The sequence below is a fragment of the Suricata suricatta genome, chromosome 8 (genome assembly GCF_006229205.1).
Source record: "Suricata suricatta isolate VVHF042 chromosome 8, meerkat_22Aug2017_6uvM2_HiC, whole genome shotgun sequence".
NCBI lineage: Eukaryota > Metazoa > Chordata > Mammalia > Carnivora > Herpestidae > Suricata > Suricata suricatta.
Window position 1 is genome coordinate 16,308,617 of NC_043707.1, and position 26,399 is coordinate 16,335,015.

Below are 26,399 nucleotides of genomic sequence, written 5' to 3' on the forward strand. Positions count from 1 at the left end.
GGTCCATCCCCTTTCCTACAAATGGCCGTATGTCATTCTTTCTCATTGCCGTGTAGTATTCCATTGTGTATATATACCACATCTTCTTCATCCACTCATCAGGTGATGGACATTTAGGCTCTTTCCATGTTTTGGCTATTGTTGACTTTGCTGCTATGAACGTTGGGGTACATGTGCTCCTATGCATCAGCACTTCTGTATCCCTTGGGTAAATCCCTAGCAGTGCTATTGCTGGGTCATAAGGGAGTTCTATGGATAGTTTTTTGAGGAACCTCCACACTGTTTTCCAGAGCGGCTGCACCAGTTTACATCCCCACCAACAGTGCAGGAGGGTGCCCGTCTCTCCACACCCTCGCCAGCATCTCTAGTCTCTTGATTTGTTCATTTTAGCCACTCTGACTGGCATGAGGTGGTATCTCAGTGTGGTTTTGATTTGTGTTTCCCTGATGATGAGTGACGCTGAGCATCGTTTCATGTGCTATTGATACATATAATCAAGATCTTCTCCAAAAAGTATGTACCAATTTATATTCTCAACATCCACAACTGAGGGTATCCTTTCTCCCATATCTTTTCAACACCATAAATGATCATTCTGTTTATTCCTTGTCAATATGATCAGCTAACATGGTATTCTTTGACTGGTGTTAATGTACAATTTAAAAAGTTATGACCAAGACTGAACTTTTGTCCATGTTTCTTCTTTTGTGAATTTCTCATTCGTGTCTTTTCCCCCCCTGAAAATCAGTAAAACCTTGCTTCTGTTTTTTCACCATTAGCAGAAAATCAGAGAAAGCAAAAATGTTTTGTGTTTACAAGGTAAATGGCCTCTTTACCCAGAAAATATCAAAACCTTAAACTACAACAGGGAAGATAAGAGCACCCTTCCCCATCTCTCCTGAGCTGTCTTTGTCATCTTAGACAAAGCCTTAGTCCACTGGCCAGGGGCCCTCTATGTGGCCAATTCAAAATGAATGCCAAGGAATCAGACCAATCCATTCCTGTGATATAAAGTTGTTCTGTTCATGTCTTTTGTGTATATATATATTTAAATAAAAACAAATGTGGTCATCTTTTCTTATTGATTTATAAGAGAACTTTATATATGAGAGAGACATATCCTGCGTTTGTTTAAAATACTATTAGTAATGGTCAGTCTAATCTGGATTTTTTTTTTTTTGGCTTGAAGTTTTGGGACATGCCTTCTTATTGGAAAGAGTACCATATTGTCTCCCTGGGGCGCATTGCTCTGGCTCTGAATGAGAGTGAGCTGGAGCAGCTGGATCTCAGCTCCATTGACACTGTGGCCTCCCTCAGCCAGCAGACGGAATGGACCCCAGGACAGGTAGGTAGATGTTGCTGCATCTTTTAAATACCCCATTTTTTGTCTTAATTTTGTGTATATTTTCCTTTACATCCTTGAACATATAGTATTTATAATAACGGTTTTATTTTATTAAATTTTTTTTAACATTTATTTTTGAGAGACAGAGAGAGACTGATCATGAGCAGGGGAGGGGAATCCAAAAGCAGGCTCTGGATTCTGAGCTGTCAGCAAATAGCCCAACGCGGGGCTCGAACCCACGAACTGTGAGATCATGACCTGAGCCAAAGTCAGACGCTCAGCAGACTGAGCCACCCAGGTGCCTCAATAATAACTGCTTTAAAATCTTTGCTGCTAGGGGCACCTGGGTGGCTCAGTCGGTTAAGTGTCCAACTTTGACTCAGGTCATGATCTCATGGTTTATGGGTTTGAGCCTCGTGTCAGCTCAGAGCCTGGAGCCTGCTCCAGATTCTACGTCTCCCTCTCTCTCTGCCCCTCCCCCACTTGTGCTCTGTCTCTCTGTCTCTCAAAAATAAATATTTTAAAAAGTTTAAAATCTTTGCTGCTAAATTTTCATCATCAGTCATTTCTGAATTTGTTTCTATGGGCTAATTTTTCTCCTAGTTATGGGTCATATATTCTTATTTTCTTAAATGAAAGGCTCGTAATTTTGACTGGCTGATGGGCATTGTGAATTTTACCTTTCTGAGTGCTTGATTTAGTTGTACTCCTTTGAAGAGTATTTGGCTTTGTTCTAGTATATGTTTAAATTACTTTCAAATCAGTTTGGTCCTTTTGAGGCTTCTTTTTGAGCATAATTAGGGTGAGTCCAGAGTGACCTTAATTCTGTAGTTAATTTGTCCCCATTACTCAGACATGATTCTTCTGGGGACTCTGTCTAATGCTGTATGTATTTCAAGACCTCTCTGCTCTGGCTAATGGGAATGTGTGTTCCCTTTCTAACTCCATATGAGCTTTGAGAATTGTTCAGCCTCCTGCTTTCTGATTCCTCTTCCTGGTATTTGTGTGGATTTCACTCCTGGCCTGTATAGATAGGTCAGTACTGAGCCAGACTGGGGAAGACCTCTCTCTCTTCTGTGTAGTTTCTCTTCTGGTGTTCTCTCTCTCCGAAGTTTCTTATTCTCCAGTACTTTCCCCTACAAATTACCAGTGCTCTAGCCTCCTTGACCTTGTATTTTCAACTCAGCTGGACCACTGGGCTTTTTTGGGTTCCCTTCCCTGCTCCTGGGACTTCAGGCTGATAGTGGGCAGTAAGCAAGGGCGATATTCAGGCTCTCTTTATTTATTTTCCCTCTTTCAGGATTATAGTCCTATGTTATCCATTGTCCAGTGTCTGAATACAATTGTTTCATGTATTTTGTTCAGTGTTCTCATTGTTTACGGCGGGAGGGTGATTGCTGTGTCACTTAATCCTTCATGGGTTAAAGAAGAAGTTGTGCCCAGAATTTAATTGCTTCGACTGGGTGGGAAGTTAATCCACTGAGTTTCTAGAAAGGGGAGTCTTAGCGGCTCTGTGGTATCTTCATTCTCAGGCAGCCCTTCCTCAGTGGTCATTTTCAACACCAGGTTTACATATTATCTGATTAGCAACCTCATATGAAAGTGTCTGTTTTGCATTAATTTTCAAACATTTTTTTAATGTTTATTTATTTTTGAGAGAGAGACAGAGCATGAGTTAGGGAGGGGCAGAGAGAGAGGGAAACAGAATCTGAAGCAGGCTCTGAGCTCTGAGCTGTCAGCACAAAGCCTGACATGGGGCTCAAACCCGGGGACCGGGAGATCATGAACTGAGCTGAAGGTGGACACCTAGCTGACTGAGCCACCCGTGTGCCCCCTTTTGCATTAATTTTTGAAAAAATCCCCGAATTGACTGGAATTGCCCACCCCAGACAGTCACTGTGGTCAGGAGTTGGAGCATGTTGACCAGGCATGCGTGAAGGAGCAGAGCCCACCTCAACATGGCCCTGTGAACCGACAGTGGGGAATGGGAATGCGGGGGCTGCCTAAAGGCCCCCGAAGACATCTGTGCCCCAATCCCTGGAAGCTTGGACGATGTTCCCTTAATGTGGCAAAAGGGATTTTTCAGAAATGGTTAATTTAAGGATCTTGAGGTGGGAAGATTCTCCTCGTGAGCCCGATGTAATGACAAGGGTCCTTATGAGAAGGAGGCAGGAGGCCACAGATACAGGACACAGAGAAAGACTTAAAGGCCTCAGGCTGCTGGTTCTGAAGAGGGAGGGTGCAGCTCCAGGCGCCCTCTGGAAGCTAGAAGAGGCAAGGAAATACATTCTCTAGAGTTTCCAGGAGGAACACGCACTGCTGACCCATTTTACGACTTAGGGCCTCCAGAACTGTAAGGGAATATGTTTGTTTGAAGCCACTGACTCTGTGAAAATTTGTTCCACCAGCAAGAGGAGACAAATATAGAGGGGTTCACCAAAGGAGAAGCATGGTGTTGTCAAAGAGCGGATGGATGCCGGGCAGGTAAAACCACTGCGTGTCCCTCAGTTGCATGAGCTTTTTGGAATCAAGATTGCCACGTCCACTGTTCTGAGTGGTACCATTCCAACAGAACCCAGCGTGGGTTCCATAACCCCCACTCCAGAGCTGGGCAGCGTGGGGGCCCTAGCCAGGAGGATTACACCAGTCAATAGATGGGAAACATTTTGAAAAATGCCTGGCACATGGTATTCAGTAAGAAGTAATTTTTTAAATGTTTATGTATTTCTTTTGAGAAAGAGCGAATGGAGCATGAGCAAGGGAGGGGCAGAGAAAGAGGAAGAGAGAGAATCCCAAACAGGCTCTGCACTGTCATGGGGTTTGAACTCCAGAACTGTGAGATCATGACCTGAGCCAAAATCAAGTCGGACACTTAACCGACTGTGCCACCCAGGCGGCCCAAAAGTAATTGTTTTCCTTGTCATGGCCACCAGTGCCATCATCATCATCATCATCATCATCATCATCATCATCACCACCACACTTCCTCTCTCTGGAAGTTTAAAAGTTGCCTCAAAAAAAGACCAAAAAAAAAAAAAAGTTGCCTCATTTCCAAGATGGTCTAAACCCAGGATTGGAGGTTCCTTCTATCCTAACATTCCATAATGATTGGTTTTGACTGGTTTGGAAAGTGCCACGTCAGCCTTTAGATATTAAAATCCTTCTCCTTACTGTCGGGAGAAAACAGAAAAATGTATCCAGTACAGAGACTAGAGTATCTCTTTCCCTTCACACCAATTTTAATTCCCATGGATGCCAGTGAGATTTATCAATATGTTTGAAGAGGATATGAAAACCTAACATTTGCATAGATCATTTGCAGTCAGTTCCTCAACTTTCGCTCCCAATCAAACCCTTAAATGCATGTTTCTAGATTAATAGTCAGACCTGGCGGAACTACATTAACAGAGTTCAGTTTAAAAACCAATATAAGGGGGGAAAAACTATTAGAGAAGCCAGAAGGATGAACAGGGAGATTGAAATCTTAGAGCTATTCATTTTTCAGAGGGTTAATATTGCCTCAAAGTGTTAGTATTAATTGCCTGGGAAATCATTACAGACACACTGGTCCATTCAAGTAAATATATTTTGGCTCATCACCTTGTAAGCTGAGCTTGCATTTTCCAGGTTCCAGCGGTGAGGACAATTTAATACCGCATCTTCAAAGTAATTTTATTTGAATTGTAGTTTTGCACTTTCATTTTAAAATGGGCACGCCTGGTCGTTGAGGAGCACATATTGTTATGAGTCAACTAGTGAGACCTGACTTGGGAAGCCTTAGTGGGAAAAGTTCAAGAGCTACCTGCAATGTCTATCTTCTCTTCATACCCAGACATCTTCATAGGCCACAAGTACAGGCTCTGGAGTCGGACGGCCTGGGTTTTCATCCTACAACCTTCATTTACCAGCTGGGTAGCCCTGGCTTAGTTGTCTTACTTCTCTGTGCCTCCGTTTCCTCATCTGCGAGAAAAAGAATAATATTAATACTTCATAGGGTAGTTGTGAGGGCCAGATGAGATGGTGTGCATACAGTGCTGGTACATGCAAACATGGAGTAAATATTAGCTATTATTATTTTGGACAAACATTCACATTTAGACAGAGACATTTCAGTCTGAGTGTGATATTACCAAAATTCCCCTACAGAACCTGTGAGCTTTGTAATCACTGGGGGCAATTTCATGAGGACCCTGATCAGTCTCATTTGCAGGAACATGGGAAATCTCCCTGAAGCCAGTTTGTCACATGAAGGCAGCAATCCAATACCATTTAAAATTTTTTTTTTAACTTTTTAAATTTAGGAGTGCCTGGGTGGCTCAGTCGGTTAAGTGTCCGGCTTCGGCTCAGTTCATGATCTCACGGTTCGTGGGTTCGAGCCCTGCATCGGGCTCTATGCTGACAGCTAGCCCAGAGCCTGGAGCCTGCTTCCAATTTCGTGTCTTCCTCTCTGTCTCTGACCCTTCCCTGCTCGCACTGTCTCTCTCTGTCTCTCAAAAATTTAAAAAAAAACATAAAAAAATAAAGTCTTTAAATTTATATTTGAGACAGAGAGAGAGAAGTGGAGTGCAAACATGGAGGGGCACAGAAAAGGAGACACAGAATCCAAAGCAGGCTCCAGGCTCTGACCGATATCAGCACAGAGCCCGATGCGGGGCCCAAACTCACAGACCATGAGATCATAACCTGAGCTGAAGTTGGACACTTAACCAAATGAGCCACCCAGGCACCCCAATCCAATGCCATTTCAAAGGGGATACGTATTGCCTACATCTTCTGTAGAACACTCACTCAGATATTCATTCATTCATTTAAAAAGTACTTACTGAACTGAACTGTGTGCCAGGCATTGTGCCAAGCAGCAGGGATACAATAGCTGGATATGCTGTGTGTCTTTGGGGATTCTACTTGGTGGCACAGACAAAAACATGAGCACAGTGACAAATGTTTTAAAATTGTGATAATTGATGGGGCTCTTGGGTGGCTCAGTCAGTTAAGTGTCTGACTTTGGCTTAGGTCATAATCTCATGGTTTGTGGGTTTGAGCTCCATGTCGGGCTCTGCGCTGACAGCTCAGAGCCTGGAGCCTGCTTAGGATTCTGTGTCTCCCTCTCTCTCTGCCCCTCCCCTGCTTGTGTGCTCGCTCTCTCTCTTGCTCTCTCTCTCTTTCTCTCTCTCTCTCTCTCTCAAAAACATTAAAAATAAATGATAATTGATAAAGAAAATGGGCAAGGTGTTCATAGAAATAGCCAAGGAGGGAGGCTATTTGAGATAGGGGAGTCAGGGGAGAGGTAGCATTTAAGCAGACTTGAGAAGGAGCGCCTGGGTGGCTCAATCAGTTAAGCATCCAACTCTTGATTTCAGCTCAGGTCATGATCTCAGGGTTTTGTGGGATCGAGCCCTAATTGGGCTCTGCACTGAACATGGAGCCTGTTTTGGATTATCTTTCCCCCTCTCTCTCTGCCCCTCCTCAGCTCGCACTTTCTTTGTCTCCCTCAAAATAAATAAAATAAATAAACAGACCTGAGGAATGGGGAAGTAGCAGACATGAAAAGTAGAAACCCAGTGCACCATTTCATAATCTTTGTCAACACTTTCTTTCAACACCGTCATGATTCTTATTGTGTGATAGGGCTGAACCGACATTAAAAAGAGATGGGGTGTCTGGGTGGCTCTGTTGGTTAAGTGTCCAACTCATGATCTCCGCTCAGGTCTTGATCTCAGGGTCATGAGTTCAAGCTCCACACTGGGCTGGGTGTGAAGCCTACTTTAAAAAAAAAAGGAAAAGAAAAGGAGATGGGAAGACTCACTATATCCGCGTGACCCTCACTCCCATTCAAATGTTTGTCCTTGGAGGTCTCCTCCCCTTCTTTGCCTTGTGAGTTTTATCCTCTTGTAATCTTTGCTGCTGCCCCTATGAGCACTGAGGGATCCAGACTTTATTATATGCCTAATCTCCAAAGGATTGGCTTGAATCGTTTCTCAGGTCCAACATAGGTAGATCAAATGAATCAGGGTTCATTTAGTTACAAATGGCAGAAAAACCAACTCAAAGTGGCTTGACCAAGCAAGGGAATTTATTGGCTCCCTTAACTGAAAAGTTCAGGTGTAGAATTCAGGTATGGCTGGATCCAGAGTCTTCAACACTATTGTAAAGAATCTATCTTTCACCATTTTTGGACCCTACTTTCCTTTGTGTTGGCTTCAGTCAAGCTCTTCCATGAGGTGAATTCTAGCAGATTCAGATGTTTATCTTTCCAAGATCCAGTCCAGAGAAAGACTGTCGTATTCCCTTATTTCAGTTAGGACATCCCTATTATTCCAGCCAAAGTCCTGGTTGATTTTGACTGGACCATATGCCCAGTCTAGAACAAATCATGGCAGCCAAGCTAAGGGATGACTTGAATAGTCAAGACTGGGACATAGCGTCACTTCTGGAACTCAGCAGACAGCTCCAGCTGAACTACATGAAGTAAGAGTGTGGGAGAGGTGGCTCTCCAGGAAAAGTCATGAACAATAAATGGCCACTGTGGAAGAATTTCAGGGAACCCTACACATCCACATCAGCCCCCTTGAATCAAAGCTCACTGATGAGATCTCTCTGTGGTTTTCAACACTAAAGCATTTGATATACTAATCTTTGGAATTGAAGAGAGTAGGACAAACCTATTTCTATAGAACGTTAGAGAAAGGAAGACTTAATGTGGTCAAGATATTCAGGGAAGACTTCATGAAGAAGGTAACATTTAACTTGAACTCCCTCCCCCCTGCTGCCACCAAATAAAAAACTTGTTGGATTTTAACAGTTGGGGATGCAAGAAGCTCATTTCAGATGGAGGGACTGATGTGAGCAAAGGCAAAGGAACAGAATATTACAAGGTTTGTGAGAAAGTGCTGGAAACAGATGCTGGAAAAGTTTGGATCCCGATGCCAGAGAATTTAAGTGAGCAAACTATCTGAAGGTCATGAGTGACTGAAGAAAATAAGCAAGCAGACACAGACACTGGATACAGTTCCTTTAGTGTTGGTGAAGGATACAAATGTTTCACTGCCAGAAGACACCTCCCTGGATCAGGGGACACACTCAGTAGAAGCAGCACCTTAGGGACATGAATCTGGAGGCAGTGACTGGGATGCTTTGAATGGGAGTGTGTCCAGAGGAGTCCAGGTGGGGGATTGGGCTGGAGGCTACTGCTCGAGCTTTGTTATTCCTTCAGACCTTCCTAATCTCTGGATAGTTCATCTTTCATTCTTCCTTATTTTTATAGGCTAAATCCATTCTGCAAGGATTCCTGGAGGATTCAGGCTATCGTATCCAAGATTTGAAGAGCTTCCACTTAGTAGGACTCGGTACAATCCTGTGTGCTATGAACATCACTGAAATCTCACTTATAAAAATCTCAGAATTCAGGTAACCAAACAGTAGTGTGCACAATGGCAAATAATGGACTGACCAGTTCATTCACTGAGCAAGATGTTCTCTGCTTCCTGATGCTTTGCCACCTTTCTGGGTTAAAACAAGAAGTTGAATCAGCTGGATCCTTTCTGGATACTGAGCCTACCTACCACCTCCTCCTCCCCCTCCTCCTCCTCCTCCTCCTCCTCCTCCTCCTCCTCCTCCTCCTCCTCTATGTTTAGTTATTTATTTGAGAGAGAGCAAGCATGGGAAGGGCAGAGAGAGAGGGAGAGTGAATCCCAAGCAGGCTTCATGCTGTCAGCATGGAGCCTGACTCAGGGCTTGATCTTACAAACCATGAAATCATGACCTGAGCTGAAACCAAGAGTCAGACGCTTATTAACTGAGCCGCTCAGGCGCCCTGAGCTTACCTACCTTCTGCACACCTGTTGTGTCTGAAGAGTCTCCCAGGCTCACACTATATCCTTCCCTCTTAATCAGGGTGGTGCTGGCCAGAATCGGAACTCTGCTCTGCAGCACCCATGTCTTGGCCATGTTTAAGACGAAGGCAGAAGTTGTATTTGGAGATCCCACCAAGTGGTCTGGCTCTGTCTTGCAGGAGCTCGGGACCATTGCAGGTAAGAGGCACCTTGAGCATGCTTTCTCTCCCTTTCCAACCTTAAACCTGGGGCCAAAAGCAAATAATAATAATAATAATAATAATAATAGAATCCTTGGCTGTGTGTAGTGAATATCTCTAAATTTACAGTGGAACCTAGGCTCATGACTTGAAGTTGCAGAGGGCGGGGTCTACAATTCTCCCCAGTAAACATGCTCTCTTGGTGGTTCTGTGGACACTAAAGCCATTTAGGATGTGATTTAATTGGCTCCTAACTAGTTTCATACACAATCTGAAATTGCATAAAGTGAAGTTCCTTCTGGGCATACATTTCCATGTAGGAGACCAATCAGGGCTACAGTGACCCACTTTTTTTTTTTTTAGTTGATTAAGGAACTTGATCCTCCAGTGTGGTTTTCAGGGCCTTTGGGAAGGAATGCGGCTTGCCCAGAACAGACAGATCTGTACATTCGGCAGCACCACTAATAAGACAAGTCAAGTTCCGAAGGCTAGATCTAAACCCTTGTGATTTTTTCCCCTCCCCAGCTGGATTAACTAAGGAAGAGCTCCAAATGCTGGACAAGGATTTGATGCCGTATTTCCAGCCATCAGCAATCAAATGCCTTCCTGATGAGATATTCAAAGTAGGTACTCAGTTCTTCAAGGAGAATAGGAGCTTGACCCCATTTCACATCACACAGGGGAACAGATGGCAGGCCTCGGATTCGAGAGGCTTATAACCAGGCTTCTGCGGAAAGGGCAGAGGGAGCTGCGTGCCAACAATGTACCGGTCACGTGATCTTTCTGGGTCAAAAAAACTTTTTTCTTAAAATCTTAATTTATGTTTTAATTGTACTTATTTTTATGGTTGTCTTCCCTTCATAGCAAGTGGTATTGATTTTCTATTTATGACGGTATGACAGGTTCATATTTCTTAATCCAAAACCCTTGGGGACAGATATATTTCAGAGTTCAGAATTTTCCAGATTGTAAAAAGATTACTCTGTGAATCTACACTATGTAACTTAACACATCCAGCAGTGTTTGGGGAGGCACCTTATGCAGTAATATTTCTGCGAAGAAATCAATGATGTCACATTAATTGGAATAAATAGAGACTCTAGATGGCCTTCTATCAGTTCAGGTTTTGCAGGCAAAGAAACTTGTCTTAAACTTTGGAAAACACTTTTGGCTTTGAGACTTTTTTGGATTTCAGAATTGCCAATGAGGGATTGTGGACCTATATAATATTTCCTTATTATTTTTATTTTTAAAAATTATTACATTTATTTTTAATGGTTATTTATTTATTTTTGAGAGAGGGCGAGAGAGAGCAAGCTGGTGAGGGGCAGAGAGAGAGGGAGACAGAATCCCACCCAAGCAGGCTCCACATTGTCAGCCCAGAGCCCGATGCAGGGCTTAAAGTTATGAACCACGAGATCACGACCTGAGCCGAAATCAATAATCGTATGCTTAACCCACTGAGCCACTCAGCTGCCCCATAACATTTCCCTTTTAAATAAATTTAAGTAAAAATATTTTAGTTGGCTTAAGGAAAAGTGTTAAGAAAACATCAAAGGAGTATGTTAGCGAATGTGACAATAAATTATTTAAAAAAGATTAAAAAACCCTCAAAGGACAGGTGATGATGCTATGGAAAAATGGGTAGGGTGGCACTGGGCCAACAGTAGGGGGGTAGTCAGGGAGGGGTCCTTGCTTCGTGTCCCCGAACAAGATTAGGGGAGTGTTTGGAGGGTCAGCGTGCTCTGATGAGGAGTGGCCCCAGTACTGTTGCTTGCTGGGCAACTGGTAATATATTCTGCCCACCACAACCGTGTAAGATACACAAACGAAGCTGGACAGTCTCCCGCGATGCCACGTCACTGGTTCATTTCAAGACAGATGGCAGACCTCGAATGACTTCAGAACACAGGACAGATCCCAGCACAGACAGTTTCCCAGCTGTTTTGGGGAAATTAATCGGAGTCCTTGGGACTATAGAGCTTCCCCTCTGGGGGGCTGTGCATGGGGTAGGCAGCTTGGTTCCGGATGCTGGCATATTGCTCAGCACTTTCTCCTGAACTTGTATGGGGTGCACTTTGTGCTTCCTTGTTCAGGTATTTATTTCAGAAATCCCTACTGACCACCCCCCGTGGTTGGCTCCAGGCCAGGTGTCCCTGGGGTGTAACCCAGTTCATGCGGAGGCTCAGAAGGTTACATGAAAGAGTGCAGAGGCCTGGGTGGAGCCCTAGCTGAACTCTGTAAGCTTAGCCCTGTCTAAACAGGGAAGCGGTGTCTCATCTCTGGCACATCAATGCGGTGTGACAATCTGGGCCCACCATTACCGGATCTCCCTTTTTTAAAATTTTATTTTACAGATTCCAGAGGGACCATTTTCATATGAAACCTCCTGATAATTAAATGTTGGCAACCACTTTAAATGTATTATTATTATTTTTTTAAAACAGAGCCCAGGAGGCCTAGAGATTCAGTCTGGCCTGAGAGTTGCAAGTCAGCCCCATTGGAAAGATAGATAATGTTTATAGTGTAGACTCTGAGTTAATGGTAGATGTAAGGTGTTAAGCCAAGAGTACCTGTGTTGGGTGTGTCTGAGGAGGAGGTCAGGTGACCGTGCGGAGCAGGTTAGCTGGGTTGGAGGGAGGAACAGTGTGGCGTGCAGAAGGAAGGGCAGGACAAGGGGGCTGCCTCTCCTGAGGGCTACAAATGTGGGCACTCCTTCTCCTACAGTGAAGAGTGCTGGGGGGAGGCAGCCGGAGAGGTGGGCTTGGCCCAGAGTGTGAAGGCCCCATTGCCACATTCAGGAGCTGGAACTGTGTCCTGGAGTGGGGGCAGGGAAGGGTTCTAAGCAGGGGAAACCACATGATTCCAGGGAAGCATCTCCTTAGGAAATAAGAAGAGGTTGAAGGAAAGAAGACAAGCAGATGAGGGGGTGTAACCCCTTTCCCAGAATCTCTGGCATCCTTAGGAAATAAGCAACATGACTTTTTGTAGAAGCCCCTCTACAAATTGAGAGTCCGCCATCCCATCTCATTCCAGACCCACCGGAACTAGCCACCAAGTCCTCTGAGCTAGAAGCAACTTCAGAAAACATCTTCTGCAGGGTCCTCAAAGACCTGGTGTCCTTGGGAGAATTTCCCACCACACCTTTCCTCCACTGAGCCTTCCCAGGCCCCACCCCAAGGTGTGCAGGCAGTCATGCCAAAGGATCAGAATCCACACAGGAGATGAGTTCTCTGGGCCATTCCACATCTAGTCCAGAGACCAGAGAGTCTGTGAAATCTGCACAAGGTCATACAGCTAGTATATGGCAGAGCAGGGACACAGATTCGGGTCTTTAGCCTTTAGGTTTGTGTTTTCTTCTCTACATCAGTGTTTCTCAGGTGGGGGACCTGAAGAATCCACCTTGCACTCGATTAAACAACATTAAGTCACACAGTGAGACAATCATGACTCTGTTTTCAACTCTCCTTTAATGCTGATTACTTCAAGGAGGAAGTCTCAGTTTGGAGCTAAAACGTCTTAAACACCTCTACAACACTGAAAGCCTCCTCCTTTTTATTATTTTTAAAGAGACCTTGGTTCAGACATTGTTGGCCAACAAATCTAGCTAGAATTCAGTAATGTTTCATTTCTTTGGGCTTATTGGTAATGGTTACCGATGGCAAGTCACTGTGGTCTTCCACTTTTGGAAATTTCCACCTAAAATTTTCCATTTTAAAAATGGGAATTTTAAAAATGTATTCTAGTAGTGAAAGAGCAATGCGATTTTGGGGAAAGATCCTCAAGAGGAGCAGAAAGGGTACACGGGTATGGCCAAATTGTGCGGGGCCCTGGGCGGGTGACCGAGGTTTGGGAAACCCGCGGCGGCGGGGACCCCCTGAGGGCGCTGTCCCTTTCCCCCCCTCACCCCGCTGCAGGAGCTGTCCGCGGAGCAGATTGCCTCCTTGGGTCCCGAGAACGCAGCGGCGGTGACCCCAGCCCAGCGCCGGCAGCTCAGCATGTTGCAGCTGCAGAGCCTCCAGCGGGCGCTAGATGGCGCCAAGACTCGCTCCTGGCTGGACACGCCCCTGAGCGCCAGCCCCACCCGGACCGCCGCCTCCGGTTCTCCTCCAGGTGAGCCTGGTCCCCTTTAGTCCCTTTCCCTGTGCTGGGGCGGGGAGGTTCAAAGTGGGGTGTCTCACAGCCTTCCGAAACTCTGCACTCATAGAAAAATCCAAAGTCTCTAGCAAGCGTCTGTAAATGACCCTCAACTCTGCCTGCGGTTTGAAGTCACCTGGGGGAACTTAAAAATATTTTAAGTTTATTTATTTGTTTGCTTGTTTATTTATTGAGAGAGACAGAGAGAGAGAGAATTCCAATTCCAATCCCAAGCAGTCTCCACGCCGTCAGCGCAGAGCCCTACAACCGGTTCAGTCTCACTGTGATACCCTGACGTGAGCCAAAGGCAGGAGTCGGACTCCAAACCTACTGAGCCACGCAGGTGCCCTGGGGGAACTTTTAAAACCGCCAGTATGACCCCACCCAGAACTTACTGAATCAGAATCTCTCAAATGTAAATACATTTCACCAGTTCCTTTGGATACTACCGAGCAGTATTGATTAGTAAATTCAACCAGCATATATAGGGCACCTACTATGCATCAAGCCTGCAGCAGGGGCGGGGCATATGGAGGTGAGCAAGGCAGCTCAGGCTGTCTTGTAAATGAACAAGATGATTTCACATCCAGGAAGACCAGGGAAGGAAGGAGGTGGTGGTGACTAGGGCTGAACTAGGATAAGGTAGGTCAGGGGTGTGTGGCTCTTCTTGCCTTTCTTTACTCATGTCTTCCTTTCCCCCCACTCTGTCACTTCTTTGTGACCCCTCCTATCTGTAGTGAGCACCGCCTCTGGACTAAGCATGGTGTTGGGTTCTGGGGAGACAGCACTGAGCAAGCCAGATGTGTCCTCCATGCTCACTGGGCTGTCAGTCAAGCAAGGGGGGCGGGGAGAACCTACACAGCCAGGAGACCATGAGGCAGTATGACAGGTGCTGTGATGGGGAACACAGGCTCTGAGGGAGCATGGGGGAGGCAGCTGATGTAGGGTTGGGATCGGGGAGTGCCCAAGGAAACCTCCCCAAAGACAGTAATGTCTAAATTGCAGCCCAAACGGGAGAGTATAGATTCAGCCCCATGGACGGTGTCCCAGGTAGGGGGAGCAGCGTGAGCAAATACCCAGAGAGCAAAGAAAACTTGGTGCTCAAGACCTCCACTCTGCCTGTTTTTTTCCTTGACGTGAATATCTCCCTCTGTCTGCCGCAGCCTTCCCTTGGGGGTGGAGAACTGGAGAATTCCCGATTTCAGCAGCCACAAGTGGCCAGAGGCTGCACTCCTTTGATGTACTATTATTATTTTAATTTTTTTCATTGAAATAGAATGTGCATACATTTAAAAGTTATTTTTAAATATTGTGTTTTGTGTGTTTTATATAATACATGAGTTAATGCACGGGTTTCAAAATAGGTAAGGTCTGAAAAGGAATGCAGTGAGATGTCTCCCTCTGTCTGTCCCCTGTCCCATCATCACCTTCCCTTCCCCAGAGGCAAGTGCTGTTACCAGCTCCTTGTGTGTCTGTCCAGAGATCGTCAGCCTGTGCATATTGGTCGATTATCTCTGTGCTTTAAAAAGGGCAGTTATACCCTTTGTTCTGCCCCTTGCATATCTCACCTAACAATATACCTCAGAGACCGTTCTGTATCTGTCCATGGGACTGGGCAGGTGTTGGTTTTCCTGTTGCACCATAACTGCATTTAACTAGATGTTCAGCGTTCTCTATTTTTTTTAAAACTCTTACAAACAAGGTTGCAGGGAATAACCTTTTTATCGTTTGCATCTGTTCAAGTATATCTCCAGTATAATCTCCATATCTTCAAAGTGGGATTGCTGGGTCAGAGGGTATGTGCATTTGTAATTTGGACCGATGTTACCAAATCCCCTGTAGAGAGGCAGGACCAGTTTTTCCTTGAACCGACAGTGTCAGAGAGCGGTGTCGCTGTGGGACCTTAGCTGCCCTTCTCCCATTTGTCCCACAGGCCCTTCCTGAGGGGAAGACCCTTCCTCTCTTATTTCCTAAACTCCCTCCATTATCAAGATCACCTGGGAGGGATCCTTAAATACATATTCCTGGGCCTCATCCCAGACCTGTTCAATCACAGTCTCCAGGGGGAGGAGCCTGGGATTTGTATTTTTAAGCATCTCCCCAGGTGACTCTTAGGATTAAAACAGCTCTGGTACGAGCTGATTCACACAATGACATTGACCCTGTTTTGGGCTCATAATTCCCATGTCAGAGAAGAACAAACAGCATTCCCGGGGATCACGTGAATGGGCCAGAGGGAGACTCGGGGAGCTGGGGGTGATGCATCTGCCTCCCGCCCCTGGGGGGTTGCTGAGGCCTCCTGTGCACCTTTGTTTCTTTTCAGGAGCCCCTGACACCTGGGGTCTTTGGCTCAGCTCTCCTCTGCTGGTTCTTACGGCCGAGACCGTGTGGTGAGCGTCACGTGCACATCGCCCTTCAGTGCCCAAGCAGCTGGGCCAGAGTGTGTGGAAACAGAAGCACTTCAGACTGTGAGACTCCTCCCCCAACCCACAGCCTCCACTGGGATGGGGAGACCCCAGGGCCTTGAAATTTCAAAGGCACCGAAAGGAAGAATAATTGTTAAAAATGGTTTTAAAAATTCTTCGGCTGCTTTGTGTCCTCAGCAGAGAGACGTTTTCTACCCCATTTCAGCCTCTCTTGCTTTCCAGCTTGGAGACAGAGAAGCCGTGGGGAGGGGAGGGTGTTTTCTACGAAGGGCATGAGGACCTTACGTACAAGTTCCTGGCATCTCTTTCTGGAGGGAGGGCATTAACTTGTATGTAAGGAGTGGCGGGTGCTGGCAACGGTGCCATTTTATCCAGGGCCTGATCTGGCTTCTTCTCTGGCTTTAATGTCTCTTCCTCAGAGCTATAGACTACATTGGATTTCTCCTTCTTAGATATTTAGCAGAGCTGAAATAAATGAATCCCTCAACAGAAGCCAATATTCCTGCCTGATCGCTGGGACTAATTGATGTTTTGGTGGGCATTGCATTGCCTGGAAATTAAAACATTTAACATGGCTCAACGTTAAATCAATTTTTAAATACATTTTCCCGACGCCTTGCATTTCTTTGGGAGTCAGCTGAATGAAGGGCGGTGGAGTTATCTGTCAAGCTTTTAAAACATTGTTTTTTTGACGAAGGTGGTGGCTCTTCCGGTTTTAAGTTGCTCTGGGCTTTGGGGATGGGTTGAAATAAAAGGAAATATATAGAGCAGGTCAGTCACCCATGTGATTACAGCACAACAGAGCAAAGTCAGCCCATTGGCTCAGTCCTGTTAGAGGCTGGGACGGAGTTACTTCTGGAAATTTGCAGGATGTTCTTGGCTTCGGGCTCAGGAAAGGGCAATAGCAGTGATCTGTGCCACCTCCCAGGTGTTATGCCATCTCAGAAATAGCAATCAGAGTCATTTCTCATGACATCCTTTAGGGAGCAAGTCAGACATCCTGGGCACTTCTGTTCACGCCCCATGTTCTCTTCCTGGTCACGCGTATCCACAGTAAACGTCTCCTCTGGAGATAAGAAGAAAAGCCTGCCTGAGTTTCCAAAAATCTCTGGTGTTCCATAAGAGGTGGGTGGATTTTAAAAAGCAGCATGGGTAGGTGTTGTAGAGACTGATGTATTTTCAGATGTCACATGCAGTTATTACAGGAGATGAAAAGGCCGGCATATGGAAGGTGTGGCCCTGCAGGTGTTACTTAGGGTCTGATTTGGTTCGTCTCTCATCCTGGCGGGGAAATGGCAGCTCGTGTTGCTTCTCAATCACAGCCCATTGATCTTGTTACCAACAGCACCAGCCCCCGGCATAGCGCGGCAAGTCTGGCTGACCGGAGAGGGGCGCTGTGTGAGAATCCGTCTGTGCAGGTTCTGCTTGGGTCCAAGCAGCCTTGGACGGAGCTCAGGACCCACTTTTCCTCGGCCTTGGGTTTTCCTGGGGAACAGCAATAAAAACAACTTTCCTTTGAGTCAGGTGTCACGCTGCCAATGTTGTGGAGCTTTTGTGTCTCACCTTCCCTTTTGATCATTTGGTTTTGATTGACTTCCGGGACCCTTCCTCCCATCTTGGACAGAGACAGTGACTCCTAGAGGGCCAGCTGTGTATCGGGCACTCCTCTAGGGGCTTTGCCTCTATCATTAGCTCGCTTTGTTGTCTTCACGACTCTGCCAGGTGGGTGCAGTTATGATTCCCATTTTCAGATGAGGGGACTCAGTCCAAGAGGTCTGAGGTTAAGACCCCTCAGATAGGAAGATTTTTGGATCTTGACTTTCTACCTCTCACTGTGCTGCCTCCTAGATGAACATGAGTATCTTTTAACTTCTCCAATAAGTTAGATCAGAGAGAGATTCTGTACCTCCCTTCACCTCCTCCTCTGGCGGGAGACCAGCTTGCCTCACAGCACTTATAATTGGTGATTGCCTCAGGCAGGAAGACAAATCCAGCTTATGCCCTGAAGGACCCCTGGGGTCTCAGGTTGAGATGCACAGTCCTTTGCGTGCAGGGAAGCAGCGGGTCGCCCTGGCAGGTGCTGCGCCTGTTCACCTTTCAATGTCACCCCTGCCGTTGCATTCCCAGCCTCCATCTTCTACAACTTGCCCCCCAGCTGGGTGCAGGGATCGCTGGTGCGCAGGTTGCGGTGGTGCACAGGTCGTGGTGGTATGCTGGCCGTGGTCCTGACTGGCCAGGACCTGCAGGCATATTGGTTGTCTGATAATCTGAATATCACCTCCAGCTAGATCGTTTGGTGGAACCCCCACATTTAGGCCCACTCCAGATGCTGAGCGTAGCTTGTGGGGACTGGAAGTCTTCCTGCTAATTCAGTGGGACCTAGAAATACATTATTCTCTCTAGTCCTGGTGCCCAGGGAGTCACCACAGTTGCTGGAGATGGGCTGCATTACCAAGGAGAGGTGGCTGCATCTTCGGGTGTGTGTGTGTGTGTGTGTGTGTGTGTGTGTGTGTGTGTGTGTTTCTCTGGCTTTATTTTAAAAATGCTGTCATGATGGAGAGTGACAACACAGTAAAGAACTTAATATTAAATATTCAACATTCCTTTGTCCTTAAGTCTGTTGCCCATTCTTACCTTTAAAAACATCTATGTTGTTTCCATGGAAAACATGTGTGTAATAAAAAAATAAAATAAAATTGAACACTGCAGAATTACCAGGCCATAGAGTGAACAGGTGGGAATCTGCGAAGTGTGTCCTGGGGTGAGTACCCTCTCTATAAACCCTCCCAGGCATCCAGTGACTCCTGGGATTTTCAGCCACCATAGGGGATTCATTTTATTTTTTTATTTTATTTTGTTTTGTTTATTTAAAAATGTTTAACGTTTATTCATTTTTGAGAGAGAGAGAGAGAGACAGAGTGTGAGTGGGGAAGGGGCAGAGAGAGAGTGAGACACAGAATCTGAAGCAGGTGCCAGGCTCTGAGCTATCAGCACAGAGCCTGACACGGGGCTCAAACTCACAGATGACAAGATCATGACCTGAGCTGAAGTCAGATGCCCTACTGACTGGGCCAACCAGGTGCCCTGGGGATTCCTCTTATACTTCTCTGATTTTACTGCCTCAGTTACTGATTATTTTAGAAAGGGCCATGGGCTTGTCTGACCTTTGGGGAGAGATCTGCTACTTGCCTGCAGGTGAAGACCTTACTGGCCTTCACCTCCATCCTGGCCTTTGATGACTCAGACTAGACATACGCTGATGAAATCTGGAGGGAGAGGCTGTGCTTAGGAGAGGACTGAGGAATGGCTTTCAGTCTCTGAAACTCTCTGGAACATTCCCATGTGTGGTGGACTAGAAGACCATCCCCAACTCCTTTGATTACTCCCCTTATTAGGCTTATACATCCACGTGTCTCAGCACCACTGATTTTGGGCTTTGGTTGTTGGAATGTGAGCAGAAATGATAGATTCCACCAGCAATAGTCTTACATGAGCTCTCACGATTTGGCCTGACCTGTTTGTAGTTGCTTCTCCCTGTGCTGCACCGCGTAGATGAGGAGACATACAGATTTGACATGAACCCAATCTGCAGCGTGGAGCCACGCTGAGATCAGCAGAACCCAGCAGAGCCACAGCCAACCTCAATACTCAGGAGCAAGAAATAAATACTTGTTATGGGGAGTCATTGAGACTTTGGGGTTATTTGTTACTGTAGCCAAAGCTGACTTATATACCCTGTCTTCAGCGTGCCCTCCTTTGCACAGTGCTGGTCCCATGCTATGGATTGGAAGATGATACACTTAACCCCAAGTCACACTGAGTGAGTAGGAAATGGATGGATCCAGAAGACTCCTGTGGTAGACAGAATTCTAAAGTGGCCCTAAGCTTCTTCACACCTTGTGTGATCTCTTCCCACCGAGTCCAGGCAGAACCTGTGGGTATGATGGAATGTCACTCCTATGACTTTAGTCTTAGACTATTAGTTTTTATTAATTTATTGACTTAATAAAAAGCTAGATTGGGCCACCTAGGTGGCTCCGTTCTGACTTTGGCTCAAGTCATGATATTGTGGTTTGTGAGTTTGAGCCCTGCATTGGGCTCTGTGCTGATAGCTCAAAGTTTGGAGCCTGCTTTGAATATTCATTCTCTCTCTCTCTCTCTCTCTCTCTCTCTCTCTCTCTCTCTCTCTCTCCCTCTCTCCCACCCCCTCCCTGACTTGTGCTGTGTTTCTGTCTCTCTCAAAAATAAGTTAAAACTGAGGCACCTGGGTGACTCAGTTGGTTAAGCATCCGACTTTGGCTCAGATCATGATCTCACGGTTTCATGAGTTTGAGCCCCACATCAGGCTCTGTGCACTGACTGCTCAGAGCCTGCTTGGGATTCTCTCTGTCTCTCTGACCCTTTCCCACTCACACTCTCTCTGTCTCTCTCAAAATAAATAATTAAAAATATAAATAAATTAATAAACACTTAAAAAAGGCAGATCCTCTGAGTGGGCCAGACTTAACTCAGGTATATCATTAAAAGGAACTAGGCCTTTCCTGAAGTCGGAGGGATTCAATGTGAGAGAGCCTATGTAGGAGACCATGTGGCAAGGACCTGGCATGGACCTTTGGAACTTAGAGGTCCCTGGATGACTATCAGCAAGCGATTGGAGACCTCAGTCATACAATCATAAGGAAATAAAGCTTGAAAACAGCCTGCAGTCTTGGAAGGGCCCCCAAGCCTCAGATGAGACCCCAGCCCCAGCATGCTTTCGGCTGGTGAGACCCTGAGCAGAGAATCCAAACACTCAGACTTCTGACTTCCCTAACTGTGAATACCCAGAATAAGGGGAAGTGAGCTCGGTAGGCAAATGCCAGCCATGTATGAGGAGCTGAGAGACAGGCAGCCATCTTTGGCTGAAACAGTCTAGCTCTGGAATGTAAGCTTAGCCCGGAAACCTAACATTTCTCTGGGTGGGTATCCTATTCCCTTTCAATTCTCCCTTGGGGATCTTTTGCTTCTTGTGAAGAGGGAGGCCTGATATGTTTATTTATCTTTAGCACTTGCCATTTATAATGACTCAGCATCAATTCCTCCTTCCCCACAAGACTGAATTCCCTTTGGGGAAGCATCCCTCTGGGACTGTCACTCATGTGGATTAGGTGAGATGAATCCCACCTTCAGCTCCAGGGCTGGGCTCTGATTCTCTTAAATTAATCGGCATATCACATTCCTTAAACCACAGGGATGGATTCAAGGATGGGCCAGTGACCGCCAGGCCGTGGATTTCTTTTTAAGTTTATTTATTTTGAGAGGGAAAGAGAGAGAGCATGCACACTAGTACACATGAGCAGAGGAGGGACAAAGAGAGGGGGAGAGAGAGAATTTCAAGCAGGCTCTGTGCTGTCATTGCAGAACCTGATGTGGGGCTCAAACCCAGGAACCCTGAGATCATGACCTGAGCCAAAATCAAGAGTTGGACACTTAACTAACTAAACCACCCAGGCACCCCCAGGCCATGGATTTTTATTCAGCTATTGGAGGAGAAAGGAAGAGAGACAGACAGAAAGACACAGATGGAGATAGAGACAGGAAGAGAGGGAGAAAGACGCGTTTGCTTTCCTTCTGGACATGAACTGTCCAGCCATTTTGAAATCGTAAGAAGAGAAGCTATGAAGGAATGGAATTAAGAAACGGTGTGAGCCGGGGGACCTGGTGGCTCAGCTGGTTAAGTGTCTGACTTCGGCTCAAGTCATGATCTCATGGTTTGTAGGTTTGTGCACTGACGGCCTGGAGCCTGCTTCAAATTATGTTTTCCTTTATCTCTCTGCTCTCCCTTGCTTGTGTACGCCCTCTCAAAAATAAATAAGTAAACAGACAAACAAAAGGTGTGAGCAAAACCAGGTTCTGGTAAAAGCTTTTAGAGCCTGGATCAAACCATACCTGCAGATCTGCCTCTGGTCCATTCAGTTACATGAACAAATTTGGGTTGGATTTTCTGATACCTTCATCTGGTTAAACTGGCTTCTCTTCCCTGCTAGTCTTAATTTTTGGACATCTGAAAATTGTATTGTAGGTGCGGCTGATCACAAAGCACTGTTTTATCTGTAACAAGTAGAGCGTGGAGATCCTGGCTCCTCCGGGCCCCAGACAGCACCAGGCTTTACCCTGAATCGACCTCAGATACACCTGAGCACCTGATGGGTTACAGGGACCCAGTTTTTGAAAACTGTCTTTACTCAGATGACAAAAGAGCACAATAATATTTAAGGCTTTTTCCTTCAGCCCTGGGCTTGTTCTGGAGATGAGTCTCCTTGTGGGGTGTGACACTTGCTCCTCTGGTCCTCCGGGGGCCTTCCTTGTCTGGGAATTTGGCCTCAGGGAGACTGAGTCATAACCAACCGACTCCGGTACTGAGTCTGCTTGTCCAACTGGGCCTATGCCTCCTGTCCCCCCAGGGCAGCCAGTATGGGCTCCTGATTTTCTTCCTCCTGACTTAGCATCATGCCAGGCAAGAATTCTGGGGTGTGGGGAGGGGCCTGCAGTCCCCTTGAATAGTGTGGTGGTGTTCACACAGCAACATGCTCTTTCCAAGTCTCATTTTCTAAGCGGCGCCCAGCAGCGCCTTGTCATAGGACTTCTTGTGAGGGCCCTCTGATCTCTGCACAGATGCAGGGGGCTTTTCTCTCTGTTGGTGTCTAGTCCATGACTGTTCCCATAATCAGACACCCACACTGGTCTTGTCAATTACTTAGCTATAGAAATGAAAGAACAGAAGCCTGGAGATGATATGCAGTGATGCTGAACCTCAATACTGATCCCTGTAAACATGCTTTTAAAGTTCTGGCACTGCATTTCTCCCCATGGCCTGACACTCTTGTGGCATCCTTGTGGTGTGCCTGGCACTTCACATTCCACTAACACCTTTGGGCAGCGGTGGCTTCTTCCAGTGGCTCCAGTGTTTGCCTTTTGGTCCAGGCTCTGGGAGATCCTCTTTGGGTAGATGCAGTAAGTATTCTGCCAGGCACACCCGCCTTTCTCTTCCAGAGAAGACTTTTATTTTAAAAGCTGTTTTGATGCTCCATGCTGCTTGAAATGCCAGCTTCTGAGAGCCCACAATGTCTGCTCATCCCTATGAGAATTTTTATGATTTACGCACTTTTTAAAAGCTCAGATCAGGGGTGTTTGGGTGGCTCAGTCAGTTGGGTATCTGACTCTTGATTTTGGCTCAGGTCATGATTCCAGGGTTGTGGGACTGAGCTCTGTGTCGAACTCCACGCTGAGCATGAAGCCTGCTTAGAATTCTCTCTCTTTCTCCCTCTGCCCCTTTCCCCTGCCCCCTCTGGAAAAAAAAAAAAAAACCCAGATCCAGCTGTCTGGCTTTTTTGCTTACGTTTTGGATACTTTCTACTTATACTTCTGGACCCAGTCTCTGTTCTTCTCAATTCCATCAGCCATGGGGCCCTGATTACAGGCAACTGGATGGTCCCGGCTTCCTTTGAGCCAGCTGAGACTTAGCACTGTGATCCTTCTTGAAGAAAATAGCACTTTCTTATAGCTACTGCCCCCTGGGTTCCAGAAACATCTCTCTCCCTTACCCCCCCCCTTTTTTTTAAATAGTTTATTGTCAAATTGGTTTCCATGTAACACCCAGTGCTTCAAGTGTATTTATTTATTGAGAGAGAGAATGAGGGGGCAGGAGAGGGGCAGAGAGAGAATCCCAAACAGTTTCCACGAGGTCAGCACAGAGCCTAATGTGGGGCTTGAACTCACAAACCAAACCATGAGATCATGACCTAATCCGAACTCAAGAGTCGGACCCTTAACTGACTGAGCCACCCAGGTGCCCCTCCTTTCCTTCTTAGATGTGGGTGGTAAGGGCTCCCACTACTGACAATTCTAGGATACTTCACATCTCTTGTTTTCTCTTAACCCTACCCACCCCTTTGTATAATTTCTTCATTAAGTTGTCCTCAATAGCCTCATTGGAGTGTGCCAGCTGTTTCTTCCTGGGACCAGACTGTTCCGTTAAAAATATCCAGTATGAAAGAATGCACCCTCCAAAGGCTGCACGGGGAATCCTAGAGAAGGTTCTCTAGCATCCCTTTCATTTGAGATAGTTGTTCATTTTGAGCAGGGCCTGAGTCAGACAACTAATGATGCCCTATTTTATCTGATCAAGTTTGTTATTGACGTCATGAAGATGACATCCTTGGTTGACGCCTTAAGTACAACCTGGGAGAGACCTTGAGGCAGAGGGACCAGCTAATCCATGCTCAGATTTCTGACCCACGGACCAAGGTAATAAACATGGTTGTTTTAAGCCGTTACATTTTGGGGTAACATGTTACACAGTAATAGTTAGCTGGTGCAGCAATCTAGACTTCACTGATGAATCCAGCGGGGAGACCCAAGTGGGCTTGGTATCAGATGCCTCACAGCACATCACTAACCTATCCAGCAGGCACTCCTGTGCACCCTCGGCTCTCTCTGCTCAGGAGAGGGATCCTGTCTCTAGCTCTTGCTCTTTCTTGATTTCACTCTCCAATTATGTGATGCCGAGTCTCATTGGCTATTATCTTCCTCTGGGCTTTCAATTCTTTCTCTGTCCATTTTGCAAAGAATTCTAGCTCTTTCTGACTTCTACTCCCCAACTTGTTGACAGACTTGTCCAGCTGCCCAGCAGAATAAGGTCCTCTCTGTTATTACAGACTAGCTCTCTCAGGGAGCTGTGATGTTTTTGGACATAAAATATATTGATTACATAAATCTCTCAGCTTCTTCTTATATATATTGCTATTCAGTAGCTAAAAGCTATCAAAAATGCATGCAAAGTTTTAATATAACCAAGAAAATGCCCTTAACAACACTGTTCAAATCAAATTGCCATGTCACATGTAGAGGAGTCTATTCCATTGGAGAAAAGCTTTTTAAACCCTGTGCTTTTTGACATTTCAACTAGTAAGTTAGACAAGAAGGCTGCTACAGAAATATTGTTAGCAACATTGCTGGAAAAAAAGGGCTAGCAAAGAATTGAACACATATCCATTGAACTTGATGAAATAATTTTAGAGGCTGAGGCCGTGAAATCTTTATAGTGAAACTGTGGAGACACTGGAGAGTTGTCATTTTGCAGATTTTGATTTGGTTGGTTCAGGCAGACAAAACCTGGGAGAGCTAAGATTTTGTTAAATACCTAGCATATACCCAGCAAGAAAGATAATTGCAGGTGTTTACATCAAGGTGTTATACCTGTGATTTCATAAGTCAACAAAAATGCAGTGAAATAAGAGTAGTGATGGTTTTTAAAAAAGAAAAAGAAGCAGGGGAAGCTTCAGAAGCAGGTTATATAAAAATACATCAGAGTGGCCAGTTTTGACGTGTCTACCCAAGCGTGAGCCGCCAACCACTCTTACCCGGATCCCTGCAAGAACATTCTCGCTGTTCTCCCTCTCTCAGATGTGCCATTCTATTCTGTTTTCAGCGCAGCAATCAGAACGAGCCTTTACAAAGGTAAGTCAGAGCATTGTTTATAATAGTCAAAATAGGAAACAACCCACATGTCCATCAGCTGAAGAATGGATGAATGGGGTACATCCATATGATGGAATGAAATACTGATGCCTGTTACAACATGGATGAATCCTGAAAACACTGTATAGAGTGAAAGGAACCAGCCATGAAAGACCACCTATTTTATGAATCCATTCATATGAAATGTTTAGAATCCACAGAGACAGAAAGTAAATTAGTGACTGCCAGGATTTGGGGTGGGGGGGAAGGGTAGAATGGGGAGCGACTATTAATAGGTACAGAGTTTCTTTATGGGCAGATGGAAATGTGTTAATCTTGATCATGGTGATGGTTGCACAATTCTGAATACACTAAAAAAAATTGACTTATAGAGGCGCCTGGGTGGCTCAGTCAGTTAAGCATCCGACTTCAGCTCAGGTCATGATCTTGCAGTTCGTGAGTTTGAGCCCCACATAGGGCTCTGTGCTGACAGCTCAGAGCCTGGAGCCTGCTTCAGATTCTTCATCTCCCTCTCTCTCTGCCCCTCCACCACTGACACTCTATCTCTCTGTCTCTTAAAAATAAATAAACATTTTAAAAAATTGACATATATTTTAAATGGGTAAATTCTATGGTGTGTGGATTGTATTACAGTGACAGCCATTAAAAAAGAAGGCATGTATAGAAAAACTTGAATTTTGTAGAGTTGCCAGATTAGCCAGGCACTATCCAGTTTTGAGTAAGAATAAATTAGTTTACTGATACTGAGGTTCTTTGGTGTTCATCTGTGATGCAATATTTTCTTTATTCCTGAAACAGAATTATGTGCTTTACAAAACAATCTATATGTGTCGAGGGTTGAGTATTCCAGGAAACATCTGTACTTTAATTTCTAGCTAAAATTAAGAATCAGAAAGAATGGGTCTGGTCTTATACTTGCAATTTATGGAAATGGAATAAG

The 26,399-nt window shown here is 45.6% G+C and overlaps 1 protein-coding gene across 1 annotated transcript in view; it reads left to right on the forward strand.

The window, feature by feature from the left end:
- OTOA (otoancorin) overlaps positions 1–16,515 on the forward strand; it is a 63,586-nt gene extending 47,071 nt beyond the window's left edge. The window contains exons 23-28 of the mRNA XM_029948592.1: positions 1,190–1,345; positions 8,610–8,752; positions 9,239–9,375; positions 9,903–10,000; positions 13,295–13,490; positions 15,838–16,515. Coding sequence (XP_029804452.1) covers positions 1,190–1,345; positions 8,610–8,752; positions 9,239–9,375; positions 9,903–10,000; positions 13,295–13,490; positions 15,838–15,908 — 801 coding nt within the window. The 3' untranslated portion in view covers positions 15,909–16,515. The remainder of the gene's footprint in view (positions 1–1,189; positions 1,346–8,609; positions 8,753–9,238; positions 9,376–9,902; positions 10,001–13,294; positions 13,491–15,837) is intronic.
- The last annotated feature ends 9,884 nt before the right edge of the window (positions 16,516–26,399 follow it).